Source organism: Akebia trifoliata, chromosome 4 (assembly GCF_017979445.1).
Source record: "Akebia trifoliata isolate Shusen 1 chromosome 4, ASM1797944v1, whole genome shotgun sequence".
Lineage (NCBI taxonomy): Eukaryota > Viridiplantae > Streptophyta > Magnoliopsida > Ranunculales > Lardizabalaceae > Akebia > Akebia trifoliata.
Genome location: NC_141378.1, coordinates 18,252,792 through 18,280,213, shown reverse-complemented (window position 1 = coordinate 18,280,213; position 27,422 = coordinate 18,252,792). Strand labels below are relative to the sequence as shown.

At 37.7% G+C, this 27,422-nt stretch overlaps 1 protein-coding gene across 2 annotated transcripts; it reads left to right on the top strand.

Moving 5' to 3' along the window:
- Nucleotides 1-1,333: 1,333 nt before the first annotated feature.
- LOC147404282 (uncharacterized) lies at nt 1,334-27,013 on the top strand. Of its 2 annotated transcripts, XM_086440151.1 has the most exons (7): nt 1,337-1,712; nt 2,847-3,560; nt 5,992-6,347; nt 23,523-23,734; nt 25,767-26,023; nt 26,105-26,283; nt 26,439-27,013. In XM_086440151.1, the coding sequence occupies exons 1-7, from the start codon at nt 1,502-1,504 to the stop codon at nt 26,520-26,522; spliced, it is 2,013 nt and encodes a 670-aa protein (XP_086296277.1). In that variant the 5' UTR covers nt 1,337-1,501; the 3' UTR covers nt 26,523-27,013. The 2 variants fall into 2 exon arrangements, 1 of the variants encoding a protein (XP_086296277.1); XR_015177724.1 differs by lacking the exon at nt 26,439-27,013 and having other exon boundaries at nt 1,334-1,712; nt 25,756-26,023; nt 26,105-26,247.
- Nucleotides 27,014-27,422: the final 409 nt, after the last annotated feature.

The window sequence follows — 27,422 nt, the reverse complement described above, 5'->3', positions numbered from 1 at the left end:
ACCTCCCTAAAAACCCTATCTTGTTCTTGAGATTTGAATGTCTAAGAAATGAATTTCCAAGATAAAGGGTAAAAATGTTTTCATATTCCACGGCCGATTAATAAATCATCGAGTTTCTCTCCTTTATTTTGTCATTCTCTACCTTTTGATTTTATAATACCTATAAAAAAATCATTGGTTATTTCATAAGTAGGTCAAGTCAATCAACTCTTTCCTTATTTCAATAAATTTATAAATTTCTTAGAAAATTTGAGGAATTTTGTAAATATGCTTCTAAATGAGGTCAATGGATCAGACCCCAGTCAATCTGGAGTAATCCAGGACAAATCCAATGAGAATTAAATCAAACTTGAAGTCATTCCAATAAGAATCATATTGGACTCATGTTGGATCGATATCAAAATCATGACCCAAATTCTATCTGATAAGGATTGGATAGAATCCAATTTAATAAACAAAATATAAATAAATTCCACTTATTTCAAAAAGTTAGGGGGCGTCAATGTGTACCTATTTACCTGAAAATCAAAATTGAAAACTCCGATTTCAATTTCCTTTTTATCATAATTGATTAGAGCCGGGTCTAATATGGAACCGAATTGATAGGAACCAAAACCACTAGGTTCTATCTGATAGGTACATGTGTGTACCCCAAATCGATTTATTTTTATGTCATACATGATTTTTAATTTTCCTATATTTTAAAATTGACAAATATCATATAAAGTTCTTCTATTTTTCTTATAAATTAAATATTGGAGTTTAAAAAGGGCCATCTTTTCTTAAATTTTATTACTTATAAAAAAATTGATTTTTGATTTTTGAAAAAAATCATTAAATCATATTTATAGTGGAACAAATTATAAGTGATCTTTGTAGACAATGTGTCATATTTTAGATTTGTTTTTAAAATTTTTTAATAATGATTTTGAATTTTTGAATTTTTTTAATAATGATTAATTTTTTAATAACTTTTTTAAGAATCGAAGCCAACAGATACCCATGATTCTTGGTGGTTATGATTTCATTTATTTTGGAATCGAAAACATAACCGAAAAAATAGTGGTTATGATTATAATTTTCTTAGGGACCGAACCGGAACCGGAACCGGAACCAGAACCAGAACCAGAACCAGCCCATTTACAACCCCACAAAAACTATATAAAATTATAAATAATATAACTTCCCACACAATTTATCAGATCTTCTACATGGTTGATCCAGAACCAGTCCAAATCGAAATCCAAGATCCAGATCCAGATCCGAAGTTGTCAAATGGAAAACCAGACGTATATTGACGTCAGTTAGACATAATATTCACGTGGGCCAGACTCACACGCTACCTGTCTGTTTGTGACACTGTTCGAAGAAAAGCTTATATGGTTCTTGCTTAATGGCGAATCAGAAACCCTAGAAATCTGTAACAGACAACCAGATCGATCCATCGAAGTTAATCCATATTTCTCTTTTTCTGCTAGAGATCGAGACAAATAATGTTCGAATGATTCAGTTCAGGCAATCGAGCTCATCAGGATCATCAGATCATGCTTCATTCGGAACTCAGATTTCTCACAAACAAGGTTTACGGAATCGAAGATTCGGTCGATCTGATAAGAACAATCTCAAGATTTCTATTGTTGCAGTCTTTGTGATTCTCTCTCTCGTCCTCGTCGCCACTTTCTTCGCTTATTCTTACATCTCCGAAGACAGAGGTCTGTATTTTATTTTTTTATAAGTTCTTCCCTGCATTTTTTGTTCGTAGAAAGTAAGATAATACAAAATGTAGAAATACTGGAAATGTTGTACAGGATTTAGTCAAAAGTAGTGAATTTTTTGAATTTTCAATGAAGTTACGGAACATTTTGTACAAGATTTAGTTAAAGAATGTCAAAAGTTTAAATCTTTTTAAATTTTGCTAGAATTTCGATCATGTTATTTGATCTTATTGTCAATGATTTAGTTGACATTAGACGAAATTGCAGGATTTTACTAATGTTTCGGTGATTTGGTTAAGTTACTGGAAAAAATGTATAAGATTTAGTTGAATTGGTTGAAATGTTGAAATCCTGAACGTAAAATATAGAAACTCTAAAAACATTGATCAAGGTACTGGAAATATTTTCTAAGATTTAGTCCAAAGTGGTAAATTTCAATGAAGTTACGGAACATTTTGTACAAGATTTACATATCAAAATTTTGAGTCTTTTGAAATTTTGCTAGAATTTTGATCAAGTTACGCAGAATATTGTAAATGATATAATTGAAATTGGTCAAAATTGCAGGATTTTACTGAAGTTTAGGTGATTTGGTGAAGTTACTGAAAATTTTGTATCAGATTTAGTTGAATTGGCTGAAATGTTGAAATCGCGAAAGTAAGATATAGAAAATCTAGAAACACCGGTCAAGATACTTGAAAATTTGTGTAAGATTTAGTCAAAGGTGGTAAATTTTCTGAAGCTTTAATGAAGATACGGATCATTTTGTACAGGATTTAGTCAATACACGTCAAAAATTTGAAATATTCTGGAATTTCGATCAAGATAGTGGACAATAGTGTAAATGATTTAATCGAAACTGGTCGAAATTGTGGGATTTTACCAAAGTTTCGGTGATTAAGTCAAGATACAGAAAATTTTGTATAAGATTAGTTGAATTGGTTGAAATCTCGAAGACATTTGAAAATCCTGAAATGTCTGAATATCCTTTGTAGGGTGCCTTTGACTGTCTTAGCTCATTCAATTATCTATTAGGAATTAATCTTGATTTAGTTCTTTGGCTGCTTGCATCTTAAGTACGTTATTTGATTTTTAGAGTCCAAATGACTAGAAAGATATGGGCTTTTTCAGAATCGGACAGTTCTAATGGTCAGGATGATGACTTAGATTTTCTAGCAAATGTGACTCGTATTGAGAATCCTAGAGTTCTCAAGTTTGGTCAGGGTTCCGTAGCACATGGACGGGATTCGAGGTACTGGGACAAGGATGACAGGAGAAGGGATGATGAATACAAGGGCGATGGTAATCATGTTGACAAAACTATAGGGGATTCACACTGGAAGCTGAGATCGGATCATAGAAGCAGAGGATTGTATAAGGAAGCTGGGCGTGAAGAATTGAAGCTTTATGAAGTGAAGTATGAGGCCTCTATGAAGAATTCTGGGCTATTAAGAAAAGATAATAGCAATGAGCGTGATGAACTATCCAATCGTGCAGAGACTGATTCTGATGATGATTATGATGATGGTATTGATTCTCGTGATGCTCGTGTGTCACAAAACGACGATACTAGACATGACAATGCAGACCGGTCTGATGTAGCAAATAGTCGTGAAGGTGGTGGAGTGTCCCTTGATATCCTTGAGGCTAAAACTAAGAACCCAGATTCTAATGGGGAGGTGGAGGATTACGATGAGAACTTCACCAATACATTTGGGGAAGGTTCTTCACAAAGTACCGATGATGTTAAAACAGATTCCAGGCATGCTTCTAATATCAATAGCCGGTCTTCAAAAAGTTCGAACATCGGAAAGATACCAGATTCAAGAAGAAGAGCGAAACGACGTAAGTTCTCTGGGAAATTTCTTAATTTTCTTCCAAATGGGTAACTTTTTTAACTTGTTCATTTGTATTCAAATTATGCTTTGTTTTGAGGGACAACATAACTTTGGCTTGTTTATGGGTTGGGAGGAGCAATGAATCTTTGACTAACTTTATTAAGGAGTAAACTTAAAAATAAACTTAAACATCTCATAGTGTGGTTTCTTTCAGAATGTATTTGTTTTTTAGAAAAATAAAATAAATATCTAAACAAATGAATAATTCTCATCTTATGAAGATTATGGAAACTACCATTACGAAGGTTATATAAACGACCACTAGTTGTAATAATAAGTAGATGGCCGATTTCAATAAGGAAAACTAACTGGATTCATTGAGCCAACCCCAATTCTTTGGGTTAAGATTGTGTTGTTGTGTTTAAATTATTTTACCTATTAATCTTTCGCATTTTCTATTATACATACATAGAGCAATAAAAAAAATGAGACTTTAGCATCAAGGAAACTCTAGAAGAAAACATAAAATCAAATCAGACAATCCCAACACAATCAAATCCCATCTAAAAAAAATATTTGAAAGATTGACCTTTGTGTTCCGAAGATCGCTTTGCCCACTAGAATATAAGTGACTTGACTTTTTAGGATGGTATTGAACCATTAATATATTGTAAAAGGTAGAAGTCTCCAAATTAACAAGCCTATGCTAGAGAGGAAGCGTAGGAATGTTAGCTTTGAAAAGATTCAGTAATACCGACCAAGTAAACATACACCAAATTCCAAGCTCATCGAAGAAAGGATCCCCACACTTCTCTAGCTGAACCAAAATAGAGGAAGAGATGATTTAAATATTCTCCTTCAGCCTTGCACATAGGGCAAGAGTCAGCGACGACAAATTAAATGGTTTGCTAATAACATTTTGGCTAATGAAGTTGTGCTAGAAAACAAATGTTACTTTTGAGGGAATTTGGAACAAAGGCTATTGGAAAGTCAAATCTGGGAGAGACAGTATAAGGAAGAAGCGTCAAAATCATGCAGAAAGAGCGAATATAAAATGAGCTTTGATGGCTAACAACCACAACCTGTTGTCTCTTCAAAGGGTTTGATATGGGATCAACAATGCAAGATAACAAGTTAGCAATGAGATCTATCTCCCAATCATTCACGTTTCTTCTAAAGATAAAGTCCTAAAAGGGATCATCTCCATTCCAGATTAAGAAATTCAACACTGGGCGAATTTTCTATTCAATAGGAAACAAAGAATCGAAGGTCTAAATATAGTGGGAATTCACCACACCACTTATCTTCCCCCCAAGAGCACCACATTTGTCCTGTTTAAATTTAAGGCTATTGGCAAAGTCAAGGTAACCATTGGTAATCCTCTCCACGCACTACAATTGTAAGGTTAACAATGTAATTCACTGTACAACCCAAGGTTTTTGCTACCATACTTCGACAAAATTTCATTTCTCCAATTGTTATGACCAATTGGGAACCATGATTATTATTTCTCTTTCTTTCCCTTCCTCTTTTACTTCGTGTTCAAAATTTATTTCCGTTTCGGAATGTTTGGTTGGGACATTCCTTTAGAGGTCAATGCTTACTTTTTGACTTGATCCTATACAAATATGCACAAATGTGCTTGCACAAAACTTACCAATGCAAGAAAGATACTTTTATTTCCAGTCTCTTTAAGATAAAGAAATAAAATATTGAATTTACATGATCAAAATACCATTGTTGTAGCATGTATTGGTCATAGTAGTAACTTAAGTTGAAATATGAATACGACCTGTTTGCCAGCATGTTTATGCTATTCGGCAAGTGATGTGGAAAGATGGGAACCATTTTTTTTTTGTTGCACTAAACAGGAAAAGTCAGTTCACAAGTGGTGACTAGAACACTTTAAGCTGAGAAAACACTTTTCCACCCTGTACATATTCTTCCTTTTTTCATTCCTTTCTCCCCTCCCCCTCCCAATCTTTCCTTAGAACTCTACAACCTACACAGCCTAGCGAATGAGTGGAAGACCCCTTCTTGGTTTGCAATTCTACATCTATCCTTCCTCTCTTCTTAGATCAAGAATCCCTTCTTATTAGGAATGAAGGGTGAAACACAATTACTATGTAGTTGATTCACTTAAGGGGTGTGATACATGTTGTAGCTTACAAATTTCATCTGTGTTTGTACAAATGAAATTATGGAAATAAAAACTTGTATACTACACTTTTTGAGTATTGTTTTTATTTTAAGATTTTGCATAAATGAAACTTCGGAAATCAAAACATGGTACTGTTTGGCTAATATACAAGGTAGATTTGCGTGATGTGCAAGCTGGTTATTCAGTAAATCATCCTGTAAGTCTCAAACTTGGGCCTTTTTATCATTTTATTTTATTTTGCTGCTTGTCTGAAATTCGTGATATTAAAATTCTTCAGGTTCTTCTTGTGAGATGAAGTTCTTAAACTCTTTTGCACAGATTGTAGAGCCTTTAGAAGGTCGAAAATTCTCAAGATTTTCCTTGCAGTATGCACAAGTGGAAGAGATGCCTAGTGGAGCAGAACATTGGGAGCCCAGATTTTCTGGGCATCAGAGTCTTCAAGAAAGGGAAGAGTCATTTTATGCACGTGATCAAAAAATAAACTGTGGCTTTATTAAAGGTCCTAAAGGATCTCCAAGTACTGGATTTGACTTGGCTGAAGACGATGCAAGATTCATGAGTAGTTGCCACATAGCCGTATCCTCTTGCATCTTTGGGACCTCAGATAACCTAAGAACACCTTCTGACAGAATGGTATGGGATCAGTGCTTTTGTCATCTTCTGAATAATAATTGTGTTGATCAAAATATCCAAGTATATGGATTTCATAAGTGTTCTATTGCCACTTATCAGAAAAAAAAAATTGTTCTTTTGATGCAGCAGTGAGTGTTCTTGTTCCGTCTAGCTGATTTTACTATATAATGGTTGAATTTACATTGATTGTTGAATAATGAAGATGCTAGCTAATAGAGTCACTTTTAGACCTATAAAAATAAGTTACTTTTAGAGTGAGGGCCTCCACGAAACATTGTTTTATGCTAAGCTGCACTGTCCATATTCACATTTAGAGTTATATTTTGTTACTGTACATACAATGCTACATTGCCGCTCTAGGTTGCTAGTTACAAATTTTGGGAATGAGAGTTTTTTCTTATCTTGTTGGTAAAGCAATGGACTTCAAGTTAAAGGATCTAGTAATGAAGAAGAATTGTAGAATTGTCAAGTCTTTAATTAAGAGCTTGGCAAATATTTATAATAATAAAAAAAGTGAATGGACATAAATGCCCTTGCATAAAAATAATAGAATTAGATTACTAACTACTATTTTTCAATACTCCCGCTCAAGTTGGAGCAAATATATCAACTAAACCCAGCTTGACAAGATGAGAGTTAGAGATAGAAGGACCAACAGGCTTTGTAAACATGTCGGCAAGCTGATCTGAAGAAGATAAAAATACTGTTTGAAGAGCACCAGATCAAACTTTCTCCTTGAGAAAGTGAATACCAACCTCTATATGCTTCGTTTGTTCATGAAGAACTGAGTCAAAAGCAAGCATGATAGCAGACTTGTTGTTGTAAATCAACGAGGAAGAACAAAAAGGAGGAAATTCCATCTTTGTCATTAAAGATTGAAGTCAAAGAAGCTCACATGTGCCAAGAGCCATGGCACGATACTCAGTTCCAACAGAAGAACGAAAAATCACATTATGTTTCTTACTTTTCCACGAAATAATGTTATCTCCATGGAAAGTACAGAAATCAGAGATAGATCTCTTGTCTATAAGAGAGTCCGCATAGTCAGCATTAGTGAAACACGATAGATGTGGTTTAACAGTGGATGAGTAGAAAAGCCCAAGGCCAGGACGTGACTTCTATTGGAAATATTAGGATAGATTATTAGTTCTTGTTTTGTTTATATGTATTTATTTCTATTATTCTTTCTGTGTAAGGGCATTTATGTCCATTCCCCTATTATGGGCTATAAATACTTTCCAAGCTCTCATTATGAGACTTGAGATTTCTATTTTAAAATTCTTCTTGGTATCAGAGCTTAAAGTTCCTTCTTTGAATCTTGTCTTCTTAATCGCATGTTGCGATAGAGACTTTAATAATCCTTCACACGCTGCAATAGAGTTTTGCGCTGTGATTAATATATATATATATATATTTTTTTACCCTACTTTAGGGTTTTTCCTTGGAAATTAGCCCTAAAAGTATTTTGTGATCAGTCAACAAGCCAACTACAGATCTGATTCTGACTAGCGATCTAATTTTTGGACTGTATCATACCTTGCGACAATGGTAATAGAGATGAATCTCATCTGCGATCAAACCTCCAAGCTCTAGAGTGTTCTGCGATCAACTTCTAGACCCTTATTATACCTTGCGACAGCAACAGTAGGTCTGAATCTGATCTGCGATCAGACCTACAAGTCCTATAGTGCTCCGTGATTGCAGCAACAAGGTTCTACAGGTCTGTCTCCCATCTGCGATTAACTCTAGATGCTCTACAGTATTTTGCGATTCACTATACTTGCTTTATAGTGATTGCGATCAGATCTATATACCCTATAGTGACCTACGATCAGACCTATAGAACCTATAGTGATCAGATCTATTTACCCTGTGCTGCGACTCCTTCTATTTGCCCTAGAGTGCCTTGCGACAACAACATACAGCAGCAGCAGTGATCAGATCCATTTACCGTGTGTTGCAACTCCTTCTACTTGCACTAGAGTGCCTTGCGATAGCAACCCACAGCAGCAGCCTGCTGTTATGTTCACTTTGATCATCTCTACACAGCCTGTTTTGCTCTACAACAACAGCAGAGTCTTGTAACAGCAACTACGTTGGGTTCTTTGGGTGGTACAACTTCACGACAGTAGTAGAAACTTTTTCTGGTGTTGCCGACAGCATTCAGTGTTAATACGGGAGATCTCCCTTCAATACAAATACAAGACTAAGTGTACAATGACTTCAACTCACGAACCTAAGGAATCTACCACTACTCTTGGGGCTAATTTCTCTGTCCAGCGTATCACTAATGCCCCACTCGATGGTCGTAACTTTCAGAGCTGGTCCCGGTCTGTACGACTTTATTTGGGTAGTCGAGGAAAAACTGGTTGGCTTTTAGGTAGTATTCCTAAGCCACCCTCTACTGATCCCAAATTTGAACAATGGGAAATTGATAATTGCACTATTCTTGGGTGGCTATTCAATTCTATGGAGCAACGTATCTACACTATGTTTATGTATCATGAGACTGTCTCTTCTTTGTGGTCAGCTCTCACTCAGACATATGCACACGCTTGGAATGACTCTAGGATTTATGAACTTTATCGGGATATCGCTCAAGCTACTCAAGGAAATCAGAGTGTTGCAGATTATTTTGGGTTTCTTCAGTCTCGTTGGGAAGAGTTCTCGCACTATGAGTCTATGGTTGAGTTATCTGTAGAGGCAGCCGGGTATGTGGTCAAGAGGATTGCTCGACATCAGACATATCAATTCCTCATGGGTTTACGTCCTGAGTTTGAGGCATTGCGGACCCAAATCCTTAATACCACTCCTCTACCTTCATTATTTGAGACATTTGCAACTATTGATAGCGATGAACGTCGTCGCCGTGTCATTCCTTCTCAAATCCCGTCTTCTGTCACTATCTCTGCTTCAGATATAGATCAGATGGCTCTTGCAGCTAATTCAGGATTTTTTAATTCCCGTACTCAAGGATCTGGGAATCGAGGCCGTGGGAGCCGTGGGCGTGGTAAAGGAAGTGGTCTTACATGTAGTCATTGTGGGAAGATTGGCCATGAGAAGGCTCGCTGCTTTCAGCTCTATCCCCACCTGTTGAGATCTTCTGGGGGACAGCCCCGTGCTGCCGCTGTTGAATCTACCTATGTTGATCATGCTTCTCCTGGTACTCTTGATTTACAACATCTTCAGACACAAATTACAGCTATTGTACGGGATCAGCTCCAAGCTCAGACTCCCTCATCCTCAACAGTAGCATCCGTTACCACTCCCCCAGGTACCTCTTCTGCTTTTCATGCCACTCAGTCTGGCTCTGCTCCTCTGACCTGGGTCATTGATTCTGGTACCTCTGATCACATGACCGGTGAGTCCAATCATTTTATTTCTTCTATTTTTCCTACTACTCATAAGGAGGTTCGCCTTGCTGATGGGTCTCTTACCCCTGTTCACAGTAAGGGTACTATATCTCTATCCCCTGGTTTTCCTCTTGATTCTGTTCTCCATGTTCCACATTTATCTCTTAACCTTATGTCTGTGAGTAGTCTTACAAAATCGCTTAATTGTTCTGTAACCTTTTTTCCTACTCACTGTATCTTTCAGGACCTAGCTTCGAGGAGGATTTTTGGCAAGGGATATGAGAGGGATGGGTTGTACCTGTTTGAAGCTCCACCTACTGCTGCTTCCACCTCCGTGCTCCCACTCACTGGAAATCATAATTTTTCTTTTCAGACTTTAGACTTATGGCATGCTCGCTTAGGACATGCTAATTTTCAGCACTTATGTTCATTATTTCCTATGTTAAAACAATCTTGTAGTGGACACAAATTTCAGTGCTCTGTGTGTGAACTTTCTAAACACACACGTTCCTCTTATATTCCTCGTATGCATAGAGTTAATGCTATTTTTGATTTGGTTCATTCTGATGTGTGGGGGCCTTCCCCTATTACTGCCTTTAATGGTCATAGATATTATGTTACATTTATTGATGACTATTCTCGTTGTACTTGGGTTTATTTAATGCGTTCTCGCTCTGAGGTATTACCTATTTTTGTTAATTTCCTTAAAATGATTCAAACTCAATACAACATTACCGTCAAATCTCTTAGAACAGATAATGGTGGGGAATATATTTCTGATGGGATTTGCTCCCATCTTCATGAGCGTGGTATGCTTCATCAGTTAACCTGCCCATACACTCCTGAGCAAAACGGGGTGGCAGAACGTAAAAATCGTCACCTCATGAACATTGTCCGTTGCCTTCTGCGAGGGATGCATGTTCCCAAGTCCTATTGGAATATGGCAGTTCTTACTGCTGCTTTCCTCCTGAATCGTGTTCCGAGCCGCACTTTGGGGGGACAGGTGCTTCTTCATATTCTTTGCCCTGATCGCATTCTCTTTCCTATTACACCTAGAGTTTTTGGGTGTACCTGTTTTGTTCAGGATAGAACTCCTCATCGCACCAAACTAGATGACAAAGCTACCCGTTGTATTTTCTTGGGTTACTCTTCTATGTCAAAGGGGTATCGGTGTTATGATCCCTTCTCTTATCGTATTATTCATTCCCTGGATGTCACCTTTTTTGAAAATGTTCCATATTTTCGTACTTCATCTTCTTTGCAGGACTCTTCTCCTTTGCAGGACTCTTCTCCAATAGTGCTACCATCTCCAGTTTTCTCTCCATCTTCATCTTCGCTGCCGCCGCTGCAAGTTTACTCTCGTCGCCCCCCCTCATCTCAACCTTTGCCAACCTCCTCATTGGACTCAGGTATATCCCCTTCTACTTTTCCACCTATTCCCTCTATTTCTGACTCTCACTTACCTATTGCACTTCGCAAAGGTAAGCGAGGGTGTGTTACTAATCGCCCTATCGCCCAGTTTGTTTCTTATCAGGGTCTTTCTCCTTCCTATCGAGCCTACCTTGCCACCATAGATTCTATTCGGATTCCTCGGTCTGTATCTGAGGCTCTACGTGATCCTATGTGGACTAGAGCCATGACTGTTGAAATGGATGCCTTGCAGAAGAATCACACATGGGATCTTGTTTCTCTTCCTTCTGGGGAGCGGACTGTTGGTTGTAAATGGGTTTTCACAGTCAAGTATCTTGCAGATGGTACGGTTGATCGCTATAAGGCTCGACTCGTCGCTAAGGGGTTTACGCAGACTCCGGGAAAGGACTTTGGAGCCACTTTTGCCCCGGTAGCCAAATTATCTACTGTCCGTTTACTTATCTCTTTAGCGGCCTGTCATTCTTGGTCTCTTCCCAGCTTGATGTGAAGAATGCCTTTCTCAATGGTGATCTGACGGAGGTCATTTATATGGACCCCCCTCCTGGATTTCGTCTTCAGGGGGAGTATTCTGGGAAAGTATGTCGCCTTCTTAAATCTCTGTATGGTTTAAAGCAATCTCCGCGAGCCTGGTTCCAGCGTTTCTCTGACGTCATTTTATCTATGGGATTTTCCAGATGCCACTCTGACCATACTTGTTTTATTCGACGAGGAGTAGATGGCCGCAATACCATTGTCTTAGTTTATGTGGATGATATTATAGTAACTGGAGATGATGTACAATGGATTGACAGGGTTAAGAGGCAGTTGGGTAGTGCAATGAGGTTAAGGACTTAGGTCCTCTCAAGTATTTTTTGGGGTTAGAGATAGCCCGCTCACGTCGTGGTATTTCGTTATCTCAACGAAAGTACACATTGGATCTTCTTCAGGACACTGGTATGCTTGGTTGTCGTCTTGCCTCGTCCCCAATGGATCAGAATCACCGTCTTCATGCTGAATCTGGGGAACTTTTATCTGATCCTTCATCTTACCAGAGACTCGTAGGCCGTTTAATTTATCTGACTAACACTAGACCGGATTTGACAGTTGCAGTTAGTGTAATTAGTCAGTTTATGCATGCTCCGCGCACCTCTCATCTTGATGCTGTGTATCGTATTCTTCGCTACTTGAAGTCTCGTCCTGACCTAGGCTTATTTTATTCGTCTACTACTCAGCCACATCTATCATATTTCACTGATGCTGATTATACGGGTTCTCTTACAGATAGGAGATCTACATCTGGTTTCTGTACTTTCTATTGTGGTAATCTTATCTCGTGGAAGAGTAAGAAACAAAGTGTGGTTTCTCGTTCCTCTGCTGAAGCTGAGTATCGTGCTATGGCCCTTGGTACATGTGAGCTACTTTGGCTTAGATCCTTGCTAACAGAGTTGGGATTTCCTACTGTTGGTTCCTCCTCTTTGTTCTGTGACAACAAGTCTTCTATAATGCTTGCATCTGACTCAGTCCTTCACGAAAGGACTAAGCATATCGAGGTTGATGTTCACTTTCTCAGGGAGAAAGTTAGATCTGGTGCACTTAAGATAATCTTTGTCTCTTCTTCAGATCAACTAGCAGATATGCTTACAAAGTCTGTTGGACCTTCTGTCATAAACTCTCATCATGCCAAGCTGGGCCTAGTTGATATATTTGCCCCAGCTTGAGGGGGAGTATTGGAAATATTATGATAGATTATTAGTTCTTGTTTTGTTTATATGTATTTATTTCTATTATTCTTTCTGTGTAAGGGCATTTATGTCCATTCCCCTATTATGGGCTATAAATACTTTCCAAGCTCTCATTATGAGACTTGAGATTTCTATTTTAAAATTCTTCAACTTCAAGTAGCGAAGAATATGGTGAACAACATTAAGATGAGACGTACGTGGAGTATGCATAAACTGACTGACTACACTAACCGCAAATGTCAAATCTGGTCTAGCGTTAGTCAAATAAATTAGACGTTCCACAAGCTTCTGATAAGAAGAAAGAAAAAATAATAGATTACTAGATTCGGCATAAACTTGATGATTGTGATCCATAGGAGAAGATGCAAGACGATAACCTAGCATACCAGTGTCCTTAAGAAGATCCAATGTGTATTTACGCTAAGATAACGAAATACTACGGCGAGAGCGAGAAATACGTTCTTCACATCGAGTTGATAAATGAGCCATGAGTGACAAGCAACTAAAGAGATAAGAAGACAAATAATGGAAAGTTTGGCGACAAGAGCAAAGGTGGCACCAAAATCTTTCTCTGGAATCTGCGTAAATCCCTTAATAACTAATCGTGCCTTATACTGATCAATAGTGCCATCCGCGAGGTATTTCACAGTAAAGTCCTATTTAAAACCAATGGTCTGCTCCCCAGATGGTAACAAGCTCCCAGATATTATTTTTCTGCAAAGCATCCATCTCGACAGTCATAAGTCTAGTCCACCGAGGGTTTGACAGAGTCTCTGATATGGACCAAGGAACTCGAATAGAATCAATGAGAGTAAGGTAGGCCTGATAAGAAAAAGAAAGACTCTGATAGGAAACGGACTAAGCAATGAGATGATCAGTAACACACTCCCGCTTACCTTTGTGAAAAGCAATAGGCAAATGAGAGTTAGAAACAAAAGGAATAAGAGCAGGTATAGGTGTAAGAATAGGAGATGATATACCTGAGTCCAAGGAGGAGATTGACAAGAGTGGAAAGGGATGAGGGCGACGAGTGTAAACCTTAAGCTACGACAAAGGTGAAGGAAAGACTGGAGAAGGCAATAATATAGGTGATTGGTCTTGAGAAGAAAAAGGGTTCTGCAAAGTAGAAGTGGTACTAAAGTATGAAACATTTTCAAAGAATATAATATCAAGAGAATGTATGACACAGTGAGAAATCGGATCATAACATCGATACTCCTTGGACATAGAGGAATAACTCAAGAAGATGCACTGAATGACTTTATCATCTAATTTAGTGCGAGTGGGAGTCCTGTCTTGAACAAAGCATGTGCACCCAAAGACTCTAGAAATAATGAGGAAGAGAGTGTTGTTAGGTTGAAGAACATGAAGAGGCACCTATCCTCCTAAGGTGCGACTCGAAATGCAGTTAAGAAAAAAAGCTACAGTGAGGACTGTCATATTCCAATATGCTTTACGAACATGCATGTTCGAAGAAACACCAGATTATATTCATGAGATGGCAATTTTTATGTTTCGCCATCCCATTCTACTCAGGAGTATGGACATGTCAATTGATGAAGCATACCATTCTCATGAAGATGAGAACAAATCCCATAAGAAATATGTTCCCTTCCATTATCTGACCTAAAAGATTTAACAGTGATGTTGTGCTGAGTTTGAATCATTTTAAGAAAATTAATAAAAATAAGGAGCACCTCAGAACGAGAATGCATCAAATAAATCCAAGTGCAACGAGAATAGTCATCTATAAATGTAACATAGTATCTATAACTATTAAACGCAGTAATAGAAAAAGGCCCCCACACATTAGAATGAACTAAATTAAATATTGCATTAAATCGATGCATACGAGGAATATAAAAGGTACGAGTGTGTTTAGAAAGTTCACACATAGAGTACTGAAATTTGTCTCCACTACAAGAAGTTTTTAAAGCAGAAAATAAAGAACATGAGTGCTGAAAATTGACATGTCATAAACGACCATACCATAAATCTAAAGTCTGAGATGAAAAAGTGTGGCTCCCAAAAGATGGAAGCACAGATGCTGGAACTGCAGTCGGTTGAGATCCAAACAAGTACAACCCATCCTTCTCATATCCCTTGCCAAAAATCCTCCTCGAAGCCAGGTCTTGAAAAATACAGTGAGTAGGAAAAAAAGTTACGGAACAATTTAAGGATTTGGTAATACTACTCACAGATAAAAGGTTAAGAGATAGGTGAAGAGAAAGAAACATAGAGTCGAGAAAAATCAGGGGATAATGAGATGGTACCCTTGTTGTGGATAAGTGTAAGAGACCCATCAGAAAGATTAACCTCCCTCTGAGTAGTGGGGAAGATAGAGGATGTAAAGTGGCTAGACTCACCAGTCATGTGATCAGAGGCGCCAAAATCAATTACCCATGTCAGAGGAGCAGAGCGAGACTGAGTAACATGAAGTGCAGAGGATGTACTTGGGGGTGTAATAACTGACGCAACAGTTGAGGACTATCCCACAGAAGATCTCAAAAGATGGGGATAGAGTTGAAAACAACGGGCTTTCTCATGTTCAACCTTCCCACAATAGCTGCAAGTAAGGCCATTTCTTTTACCATGACCACGGGCTCAACTTCCATGTCCTTGAGTACGAGAGTCAGAGAAATCTAAATTGGCTGCGAGAGCCATCTGATCTGTAGCTGGGTAGAGAAAATCGTAGGGGCCTGAGTTTGAGAAGAAACTACACGGCAACGGCGCTCATCATTATCAATGGTCGCAAATGTCTCAATTAAAGATGGTAAAGGAGTAGTGTGAAGGATCTATATCCGAAGTACCTCAAACTCAGGACTTAGACCCATGAGGAGTTGGTATGTCTGATGTTGAGCAATCCGCTTAACCACATAACCAGCTGCCTCTGTAGACAACTCAACCATAGACTCAGTGCGAAAGCTCCTCCCAACAGGACTGAAGGAATCCAAAGTAATTCGCCATACTTTGAGTGCCTTGGGTAGCTTTGGCAATATCCCAATAAAGCTCATAAATCCCCAAGTCATTCATAGCATGTGCATATGTCTAAGTGAGGGTTGACCACAAAGAAGATACAGTCTCATGGTACATGAATATGGTATAAATACACTGCTCCATAGAATTAAATAACCATCCAAGAATAGTACAACTATCGATTTTCCATTGTTCAAATTTGAGATTAGTGAGGGGTGACTTAAGGATGATGCCCAATAACTAATCGGATTTACCTCTACTACCCAAATAAAGTCGCATAGATCGAGACCATGACTGAAAATTATGACCATCTAGTAGAGCATTGGTAATCCGTTTAGCAGAAGAATTTGCCCCAAGAGCAGTGTGGGAGTCATTTATTTCTTTGGTAGATATCATGGCTTACTATGGACAAGAAGTAAAGGTACTTGTGAATTGAAGGGAGATTTCGTACAATCTAAATTAAGATCACCTAAATAACGAGCTTTGCTGTTGCAAATCAAAACTACCACACAAGAATGGTGCTGTTGAGGTGTTGTAACAGGACTGTGAAGACAACAAGTTGCTATTGCAAGGGTTTTGTGGGCCCCCCAAAGAGGTTCTCTTTCTATCGCAGGTTTCTAAACAACACCCCAGTTGGTTTTGTTGCTATCGCAGATCACAAACAACACTCTACGGTCTGTCGCAGGCTTCCAAGTAAGACCCTTTTGCTGTCGCAGATCACAAACAACAGTACAGTTGCTGTCGCATGCTTTTAAACTGCACCCCAGTGGGTTATGTTGTTGTCACAGATCATAAACAACACTCCATGGTCTGTCGCAATGTTTTACAAGCTTTGCAGCCACTGTTACAAATTTCCAAAGGCACCCTAGGTGTTGTTGCAAGCCTCCACAGGTTGTAGTGCTGCTATCGTAGGTAAAAAAAGGGACCCAACAGTCCAACCAAAGACTAATGATGGAAAAAATAGGGCATGAAACATAACGCAGAGAATTATCGCAGCATGTGATCAAAGAGAAAAAGAAGGAAAAAAGAAAGAACCTTCGAAAGGGAGGTTGCTTAACGAGGCTACTTTAGATTAGTAGATTTTTCTAAAGAATAGAGGAGAAAAGAAGAGAAAAGGAGAGGGAGGAAGGAGATCGAAGGGGAACCAAGAGAGGGGGGCGTTGGATCCTAATGGCTCTGATACCAAGAAGAATTGTAGAATTGTCAAGTCTCTAATTAAGAGCTTGACAGATGCTTATAATAATAAAAAAGTGAATGGACATAAATGCCCTTACATAGAAATAATAGAATTAGACTACTAACTATTATTTACCAATAAAAAGAACACGTGTGTTAGTGTCTGACACGTATTTGGGTGTCTCACATAACTTCAAGAAGCCCAAAATGCATAATATTGTGGTAGGACACAATAGAAATTGCGTGTACCAATAAAAAAGGAGGAATTACAAGTATATAGGATGTGGGTATAGTAAGAATTAGTTGCTTTTCTTTCCATTATCTTTTTGCCCTTCATTAAGTACCTTTTTGCCCTTCATTAAGGGCCTATATGTATTTTTCACCCAAGTACAAATAATAGGTGTTTGTGTGAGAGATAACACAACACAACAATCTTGTCTCATTCTTTCTCTCGTCATTTTCTTTGACATGGTCGTCTTCATTTCTTCTGTTTCCCACATGGTATTAGAGCAATCATTCTTCATGACTACAACTCCAAATTCAGTTCAAGCATGATGGTTTTAACTCGCCTTATCTATGTATAGAATCTGCCATAAGCCATCTGCTCTAAGTAACCCATCATATCGACATCCTCAAGAAGGAGAAAGTGGTTTTTGGTTTCTTTTCCATCTTCCCCATCACCTTTTAGATTATTATTATTTTTTTTGCTATCACCTTGTAGGTTAGCTTCCACTTTTGGATGCAGTTTGAAAGTTGTTGACAGGATTTTACTCTTTTGTTTTAGAAGATATAGGTGCTACAAGCCTGATGCATATGAACTGAATCTGCTGGTGCTATGCTTTTTTAAGCATGTTTTTCATTTATTTATTATACACTATTCTCTGAAGGTTATTTTATTGTGTTGAGTACCCTTTTTGGTAAATAGCTGTTGTTGGTGAGTGCTCCACTTGTTTTGGGCATTATATGAAATTATGAATTCCTTTCCTCTAGTTTGGATCTTGAAAGGTTGCTTAGAAGTCTTCTTCCCATCACTATTACTTCTCAGTTGCCACCTTATTTTGGAATAAATTAAGTTACTTGAGTAGATTCAAGCCTATATTCATCTGACGGGTACAAATGCTCACATGACTTCATTTTGTTGTAGTAGTTTGATGGAACTTGGTAATCTCACTATGATGATTGATGATTTTTGAAGCATGGATTGGTGCAATATATGGATTCTCTTCCAATTTGAAGTTCTGATATTTATTGGTGATGGAATTACTTCTCTAGGGTGATGGAATATGTTATAGGGTGTATTATTCTTGTTGATGACGTTTCAAGCAGCTCAAAATTGATATACTATTTGGTTGAGGAAATTCTAGTGACTTTGCGCTCTTATTTTTTTGGGTACTTGATGGATTATAATTTTGTTTTTGGTATTAAGTTATGATGAGCGAGAGCCTATCTCAATCCTTTTTAATTGCTGAAGAATCGTAAATGGATTCAAGTGGAGAAGTTGAGAGAACATATTTTTAGATTGGCTTGTAAATTCTTTATCTACCACCATATTTACTTCATCTCGGGTATATATAGGGACACTCATATATAGATGATACTACACATTCTATGCCTCTTCTAGATCATAGCTTTAGAAGCCACAAACCATGTACCTTGTTTGTCAAACTTGTTTCTTCATTTCGTCAACATAGTTCTAGATGATCAATTTTTGTTGATTCTCTTTCTTTTGTTGGCGGTAGTGCTCCTTTAGATCTTTCCTCATCCTTTCCTCTTACATTTGTTTTGCATGTATCCAAGCTACTTGCTTATTTGTTTGTTAATACTATTTCGAAAAGGTTGACTTGCAGCATTACTTTCTTTTGTACTCATTGTCTTTGGGGGCCTTTATTGAGGGAAGCATGAGGTATGAGAGTCATGGACTTCACCTCTTCCAAGCTTCCTTGACTTTCAGGAGGTCCACATTTATCCCAGTTGATGTTTTTAGTAAATTCAGCCATGTTGTGGCGTGCTGTTTGGGCGACCTAGGGATGCAAAAGTAATGCCTGCGAGCCCATGGGCTGGCCCGGCAGGTTAGAGTCAAGCTGGGCATGGGCCCTGACTTTGGAAGCTCAGCCCGTATTCAGCCTGAATCTCCCTTCCCAAACCAAGTAATCCTACTATTGGTGATTGTTTTGAAGTTAGGTTTGTAATGTAAAACAGTTTTTTTAACAAATATACATAAAAAATAAGGCATCCTTAGCATTTAATATACACCTAACACATTTTTGGTGTTTTTTTGAACCAATGATTTTAAAAACTCCAAAATTTGACTCAAATGTCCATTGAATCAAGTCAACTGAATGAATCATAAGCTCACTTTGGTGATTCTATAAAATATTTATTAAAACTATCAATACATAAAATCAACTTTTTTATTTCAAAATTTTTTTATTTGTAATTTACCAAAAAGGAATGGATATAAAATATACCTATCCTTAGTTTCCAATTTGACTCGAAGAGTTTCTGAATCGGCATACCAAATTCACCCTTTCAAATTTTGTAAATCAAGATTTGAAATATACCTATCGAGTCAACCAGGTCTAGTTTCTAGGTAATTCATTCTGTTAATGAAAACTTTTATGGTTTTTTCCCTCCAAAACACAGTGCCATTGAGAATTTTGAGGCCTTACAGATCAAAGAAACTTCAATTATTTTTGGGCCTAAGAAACAACGTTTGGCACTTAACAACGATGAAAGTTTGAGTTTTTAGATTTTTTTCTCTTTTTAAATTTCATTTTTTAATAAATAGGCCGGCCTGAAGCCCGCTGCCGTTGGTTAGACTTGGGCTTTAGGTTTGTAAATCAGCTTGGCCCAATACTATTCAACTCCGATTTGGCCCAACCCTACCCAAAAGAAGCTTAGTCCGAGCCTGTTTACACCCCTAGGGCCACCTATCTATAAATATTTTGAAACTTATATTCCCCTCTCACCGTGGTTCTATTTCTGTGTGGCAATGTGACATTGTCAATTACATAAGCATTTTCATGCTTCTTATCCATTACATAGTGAAATTAGAAATACTAGACCATTAAGTGTTATTGATTTGGATGTTTGGTGTCTTTCTTTCTTCAACTTTTTTTTTGGTCATTGGTGTTTTTTCACATTGATTGATGATTACATGTGTTACGTGGGTTTATATGATGAAAACCATAAGATAGTGTCATCATCATCGAAACCTTGCAAATGATTTGGGATTGGCTAAACAAATCATGTTCCTTTGTGCCACTTTGTCCAGAGCCATGATTTATGTTATTGAAAGTGTGTTCATATTTGCTTTTACTATTGCAATACACGTTGTTTTGGGTCTTCCTCTGGCTATTCTAGAACCTTCAAGTTGAATATTTATTCTGAGACTATAGTTGGCCTTCATTAAAAATGCCCAAACTATCTCAGTCGACTTTTTTCTTAGTTTATACTCTATTGGAACTACTACTACATTTTTTTTTAATAAGTAAAGATATTTTATTGAAAGAGGAAGAAATGGAGGTCAAGATGACCAACCTGAAAGAACAAGAAAACAAAGGAAGAACAAAAAAACGGAATCTGCAATGGCGACTCCTCCCAAGAAAATCTTCAAAGAATACCCCTAAAATCCTTGCAGAGTTTACACCAAAAATACAACAAAGCCTGCGAAGAAACAATGGAATCCTGCATTGGTGACTCCTTTCCTTAAAAAAATGCGTCCATTTCTCTCCTTCCACAGGCTCCAACAAATAACATAAGGCGCCAAGCACCACAAAAACTGCTTCAATTTGGAGAAGGGATTGCCCCAAAATAACCAGGACCCGAAAAAATCTCTAACTGACACAGGAAAGCAGCCTTCCACTCCAAATAACGAAAGAAAATGGGACCAAACCTGAGAAGTGAAGGAACAATGAATGAGCACATTCATTGTTTGTTGCCGTCGGGTGAAGTCTCATCCTTACCATCTGTCGTTTGGTCCGTTCATGTTCCTTCTAAGGTTTCGTTCTTTATGTGGCTTGCCTCGTTGGGTAGAATCCTTACTTTGGATAATTTGATAAAACGAGGGTGGATTACTCCAAACTTTTGCTTTCTTTGTTATAGGGATGGGGAGTCTGTTAATCATATTCTAAGTCATTGTCCTTTTTCTCGAGTTATTTGGATGTTCTTCTTAGCTCGCTTCCATGTGGATTGGGTTTTTCCCTTATCTTTTTCTGAACTTTTGGAGGGGTGGAGTTTCAATATCTTCTATTCAAGAAAGAGGTTTCTCTGGGCTATCCTGCCTTTTGCCATTGCTTGGGGTCTTTGGAGAGAGCGCAATAACAGGGTCTTCCATTGCAAAGAGAACTCGTCTCATACAGTAATCTTAGAGATTTTGGGATTTCTATTCATGTGGTCAAAGATGAGCAAAGACTTTGAGGGAGTGCGTTTCCAAGATTTTGTTTTTAACTGGGATATCTTTGGTGTTAGTTAGCTCCCCGCAGGGCGTGTATTTTTTATTTCTTTTTGCTTTTCCCTTGTTGCTTTTCTAGTCTTGTTGTTTGGGGGCTACCTCAGCCTCCCCTTCCTTTTATTTATACAATTTATATTTATAAAAAAAAAATGAATGAGCACATGATCAGCTGATTCCCCACCTTCCTTACACACAGCAAAAATTAGGAGACGCAAAACCTCGTCTTATACGCTTATCCAAAGTCAAGATCTTGTGTAAAGCTGTGTGACCACACAAAGATAGAGATTGTCCAGGGGACCTTTCTGTTCCAGATAGATGCGTGAGGATAGCCACTCTCCGTGGACTGCACCATCAATTGATACGTAGAACTCACTGTAAAACGCCCATCACCTTCCCAAACTTGCCTATCATCAACCTGTATCAAATGCAATAGGCTCCATCACCTCTGTTAATCTCTCCAATCTTTCTAGATTCCAACCATTGAAAGCTCTTCTAAATCTGAAATCCCAAGACCCACTCCTCCATCTCTACACAAAAAGGATGAGACGGGCTGCCCCTTCTTCAAAGCCATTTCAAATAGCTCTGGAAATTGGTCCTTCAACTCCCCACCACCAATCTTCCCAAAAGTGAACCCTATTACAGGTACCTTAAACTTCACCTTCTTCTTGAACAACGGAAGTCTCCTGAAATGCTTTCCCACAACCTGCAACCATAGGACCGCTTAGGTTCACCACTTTCCCACCCTAACCTTCACCCCAAACTTTTATGCTATTACTCTTCTCCACAAACTTCCATCCTCCTCCTCAAATCTCCAATGCCACTTCCTAAGCAAGTTGAGTTCATCACACCAAAGTTTCTGACCCCCAAACCCCCACAGGAACATTGGGATCATTTCCCAAGCAAGGCTGAAAGGAAGGTGAAACAAATAAACATCTTCCAGAGGTCTCTCCTACTTTTTTCAATCTCACAAGAACCCTCATGTATTTGGTCCGAGGCTATTCTTACATCTTCAATTGCATTGCTTTGATCCTACCCATGATCCTTTCATGAATAAATTTTGTGATGGATCTATTATATGGGTATTTGTGGGATATTCTAGTAATAAAAAAGGATACAAAAAAAGATTTCTATCTTTGGTTGCAACATTTTTATACTGGCTACTTTTCAAATAAATGTAAGCCCTTGTCTCTTCCCTTGTCTGTGGTTGAGGATGTTTCATTACTAGTTCCTTGCCCCCCTTCTATTTTTTCTCAACAGGCTGAATTACCTAAGAATACTTCAGGTAAAGACAAGTGCATTCGATATTTTGAAATGGAGGAACCAAAAAACAATCACTGAGCCTCTTACCAACACAAAACAGGAAGGTGTAGCCTCTGAACCTACTTTTGTTCAATCTTGTGATCCTCTCTTTGCAAAGGCTAGCGTTCGTTTACTAATCATCATATTCTCATCATGTGTCTGTCAGCCCAATTCTCCCCAACTACAACTACAACTCATTTTTCGCAGGTATTGCCAGGTAGACCTACTGTTCCATCCCTTCTTTCTGAGGCATTGTCAAAACCTGAGTTGCACCAATCTACGTAAGAAGAAATGGAAGCTTTTGAAAAGAACCATACTAAGGACTGATAGGTCCATTGGAAGGCATAAAGCAGCATTAGTTGTCGAAGGTTTCTCCCACATTTATTGTATCAGTTAATCATAAGACCTTTGCTCTTGTTGCCTAGACCAGCTCATTAATATTTATTCTCTATTGCCACCCTACCAAAGTGGCCCCTACATCATTCGGATGTAGACGCCTTATTGCATGGAGAGTTGATCACCCTCCTGGATTTTATCTTCATATGGAGTGTAAAGGTAGTTTGCAAGCTCAGGGAACTTAACCTGTTTCTGTTGACAATTTTATTTCATGCTTTTACTGGTACAACTGGTGGAGCTTGGTCCAACTCATAATGTTTTGTTATAAATTGAACCTTTGCATTAAACTTCTTTGGGTACATATGTATGACAGCCTTTTATTCAAGAATGTGATCTAAAAATGCAATTGATGGCAACCTCTTAATTGCAGGTCACCCGTATGTCAAAGAAAAATGTCTGCTTTGTTATGTTTATGGATGAAAATACATTGCAAACACTGTCTTTAGAAGGTCAAAAGCCGGACCAAATGGGTTTTATTGGTTTATGGAGGATTGTGGTGGTGAAGAATTTACCTTATACCGACATGCGGAGAGTGGGGAAAGTTCCAAAATTTTTGGCACATCGACTTTTTCCTTCTGCAAGGTATGGATCATACTAAGTAGATGATGGAAATACTGTATTACTAGTCAAGTTTCATGTTCATTTTTATGTGTTCCACGTAGGCATTTTCATATTACAAAATTTTCGAATTTGCTTATATTGACGTCACCTCAAGAGTTCTGAGATATATCATTTAGAGTTTAGTCGAGAAGCTTCCCTGAAATTCATTATGGTTCTCTCCTTTGTGGACAACATACACTCGTGATATTTGAAGCTCAGTTTCTGAAATCTATTTTAATTCTTTCGTAACTTTTTCGTATAGAGAAGGTGCCACTTAGCTAACTTGGTAAAAAGGCTCAAGGAGTGTTGATCCCATGACCTAGGTTCAAACCCTGTTTGAACCCACCTTCACTTTCGTTAACCACTAACCCCTTGCTTACCTAGCCAAAATAATAATAATAATAATTGTGTCGATTAGATATTTGTGATAGTTGAGATGGATTTTTTATTGTCTATGAGAGAAAAAAAAATTCAATCTATTAACGCTAGTCTATGCCTTACAATGAGAGCATGCTCAATGAAAGATATAATATATGAATCTAGATAATCTGACACTCCTTTTTTGTACACTCCCTTCACAAGACTGTAGATCCATTGCTTCGGGATACACAAGGACAGATATTTATGATTTTGTATAGTTCTGTGAAGGGAGTGTACAAAAAAGGAGCGTCAGATTGTCTCGACTCATAATATATAACCATGATTGGGTCTTACATGTACTCAAGATTGTTATTCACTTTATGCCATGCACCAAGTTGAAGTACAAGACATGAGATAAATCACCACGACTGTCATTAGTTTTGCAAATGTAGCCCACTTGAATGTGTCAACAGGTTAAAATTGATAACAGAGATTTAAAAAGGGAGCTCAATGGAGTATATAGTAAAGCCCAAGGGAAAAAGGAAGACCTAAGGATTAGCATTATCTAATTAGAGCTTCATAATCTTAAATTATGTTACACGAATTGAATTTTGACCTTTGGTATCGGTGGTTGCCCCATCGGTAATAGCGAAGTCACTAATCCTTTCATACTCGTCACTTCCCCACTCTCCTTTTGCTTATGGTTTTGTTAGTGGGCCATGAAAACTCGAGGATGGGTAGCGCATCTTGTAAAAGTAAGACCATTAAATCTACATTTCAGTTAATGGATTATATGTGAATGGTGAAACTGACCGTGGTTCGAAGTTTTGTTTTATCTCAAAAGTCTCAACCGAGACGTTTTGGTCCCCAAGGAAGACCAGAACAAGACATTGATACAGTATGTTTCAGTTTGTCTCTATTTTCTACTGTTGTTTTTGTTGAGGCATCTTGATTTTTCAATTGTTTTTGAGATGTAACTCGAGAATGGAACTGTAAACCATGCATTTATGACACAAGTTGATACTGTAATACAACTTGACCAGTCAAATTTATATTAGTCTGTACAATTCCTTCGCATAGTGACTTTATAATTATCCTTAAAATTAATGTTGAAATAAAACTTGGCTGAGTCAGTTGAAACTAGGGTTCTTAATGAGGATAGAAGAAAAGTTGGAGAGAATAAAGAATGGTAGATAGGCGGATCATAAAAAGTGATGTAGGTTAGAGTACATGGGATGATATTATAGTAATAACAAATGAAAGAGTATGATGAATCCCAACTACAATAACTTAGAAATCTAGAAGAATAACTCTGTAATTCATTAAATTTAGGAAATGTTAACTACTAGTCTACTAAAGATGGAAGTGAAATAAGCTCTTCAATAACACTCCTCACTCGAAGTGGAGCTCAGATATCAAACATAGCCAGCATTGATATATGGAGTTTTTCTTATGAGATTGTTTCCACAGTTCTTCCGTAGTCTGGGAATTGTGAAAAAAAGAATACCCAAAAAAAAAAAAAAAATACTAGAAATCGTAGTTTTGATGTGCGGTGCTGTTTAATTTGTATAGAAGCAGGTTGTATCTAGGCATTCTCTTGTCCAAACAACTTTTAGCTTTTTGTTTCTGATGTTTTTCTATAGAATATTCTCAGGTATTCAATCTGGTTGGATAGTAAATTGCGCCTCCAAAGAGATCCTATCCTCATCTTGGAATATTTTCTGTGGCGAAAGGGTTTCGAGTATGCAATTTCCAACCACTATGACCGACACTGCTTGTGGGAAGAGGTGGCTCAAAATAAGAAGCTGAACAAGTTCAACCATACCATTATCGATCAACAATTTGCATTCTACAAGGCCGACGGGATGACAAGATTCAATGCCTCAGATCCCAATAAGTTACTTCCTAGCAGTACGATATTGTGCAAAACTTCATGTTTGATTAAATTTGTCTATAATTCTCTCTTTAACTGTTGTTTGTGCTGTGAAACAGATGTTCCCGAAGGTTCTTTTATTGTGAGAGCACACACACCAATGTCTAATTTGTTCTCTTGTCTCTGGTTCAACGAGGTTGATCGATTTACTCCTCGTGATCAACTGAGTTTTGCATATACATATTTCAAGCTTAGAAGGATGAATCCTGAGAAACCGTTTCATCTCAAAATGTTCAAGGTAATTTTCTTTCACGATTATTTTTTTCTCATTTCTCTCCCTTTGATTTTCTCTCTTTTTAGCTTTCAGCCTTCCATATGTCTATATATTCCCTCAACTTATCACCCACTAATTAAACTTTCAAAATTTTCTCATTTGGGTTACTTTTATTATAGGATTGTGAGAGACGAGCTATAGTGAAACTATTCCATCATAGATCAGAGGCGAAGCGAAAAATTCCCTTGCGAATGATGGAGTGACATGATTTACGTCTGTGTTATACTTTATGCTTGGCCACACTACCTCATTATCCAGGTTTGGCCAACGCCTTGAAGATGGTTACACCTTCGTGTTACCCTAGGCTACGCAGAACTGCCACTCGGTCATTGCGATCATTTTGTTGAGAAAAGAGGATGTGAGGAAATCGAATAGCTGAATTGCATTTTTTTCCTTCTCTACAAATATTGTTTCGGGTAAAATTAGCCGCATTCTTCTCTTATTTCATTTCCGTATGACCATCATCTCTTTTTGTTTGTTCGGAGGCATAAGCATCTTGTCACCCTTGTACTACTACTACCACCTCCATGACTATTACTCGCTATTGAGCGACATTTATTATTTATTATTTTTCATTCTTTCATCTATCATCCTGTTCATTTTATCTGTTCAAGGTATTTAGGTGAAGTTTTGAGGATGAATTCACATTAGTATTGGTTTTACTAATTCCATGGATTCTACAGATTTGTTCTTACATGGTTGTTTGTTGCTCTTCTCTGGATTTTTTTTTTTTACTTATTGAATATGAACACTGTTTCATTGCATACTGAACATTATCTTAATCAATGGTTAAAAGCTACATATAGGGATAAGGTGCAATTGGCGATGATGATTTCCTCTCCAATAAACTTGTATTGGTTTCGCATTAGATTTAATTTAAACTGATGAGCTTTTCAAAATGAATTTGGTGGAGACTTGAACGCACAACCATTATTTAGTTTTTGGTGGGAAATATATGGTGAGAGTTTTTAAAAAGCAAAAAAGATTTTCTCTCTATAGTTTAGAGTTAAGTGAAGTCAATCCCTTTAATTCTATATAGAAGTTTATCTTATATTTTTATTTGTTCAACCGTGAGAACTGGAAATATTCACCTTCACACATGT

Excerpts from the sequence above, each read along its gene's own strand:
- LOC147404282 (XM_086440151.1), top strand. The coding sequence starts at position 1,502 with ATGATTCAGTTCAGGCAATCGAGCTCATCAGGATCATCAGATCATGCT. Across the intron at positions 23,735-25,766 it reads CGACTTTTTCCTTCTGCAAG|GTATTCAATCTGGTTGGATA; the intron begins GTATGGATCATA and ends GAATATTCTCAG. Across the intron at positions 26,284-26,438 it reads TTCATCTCAAAATGTTCAAG|GATTGTGAGAGACGAGCTAT; the intron begins GTAATTTTCTTT and ends CTTTTATTATAG.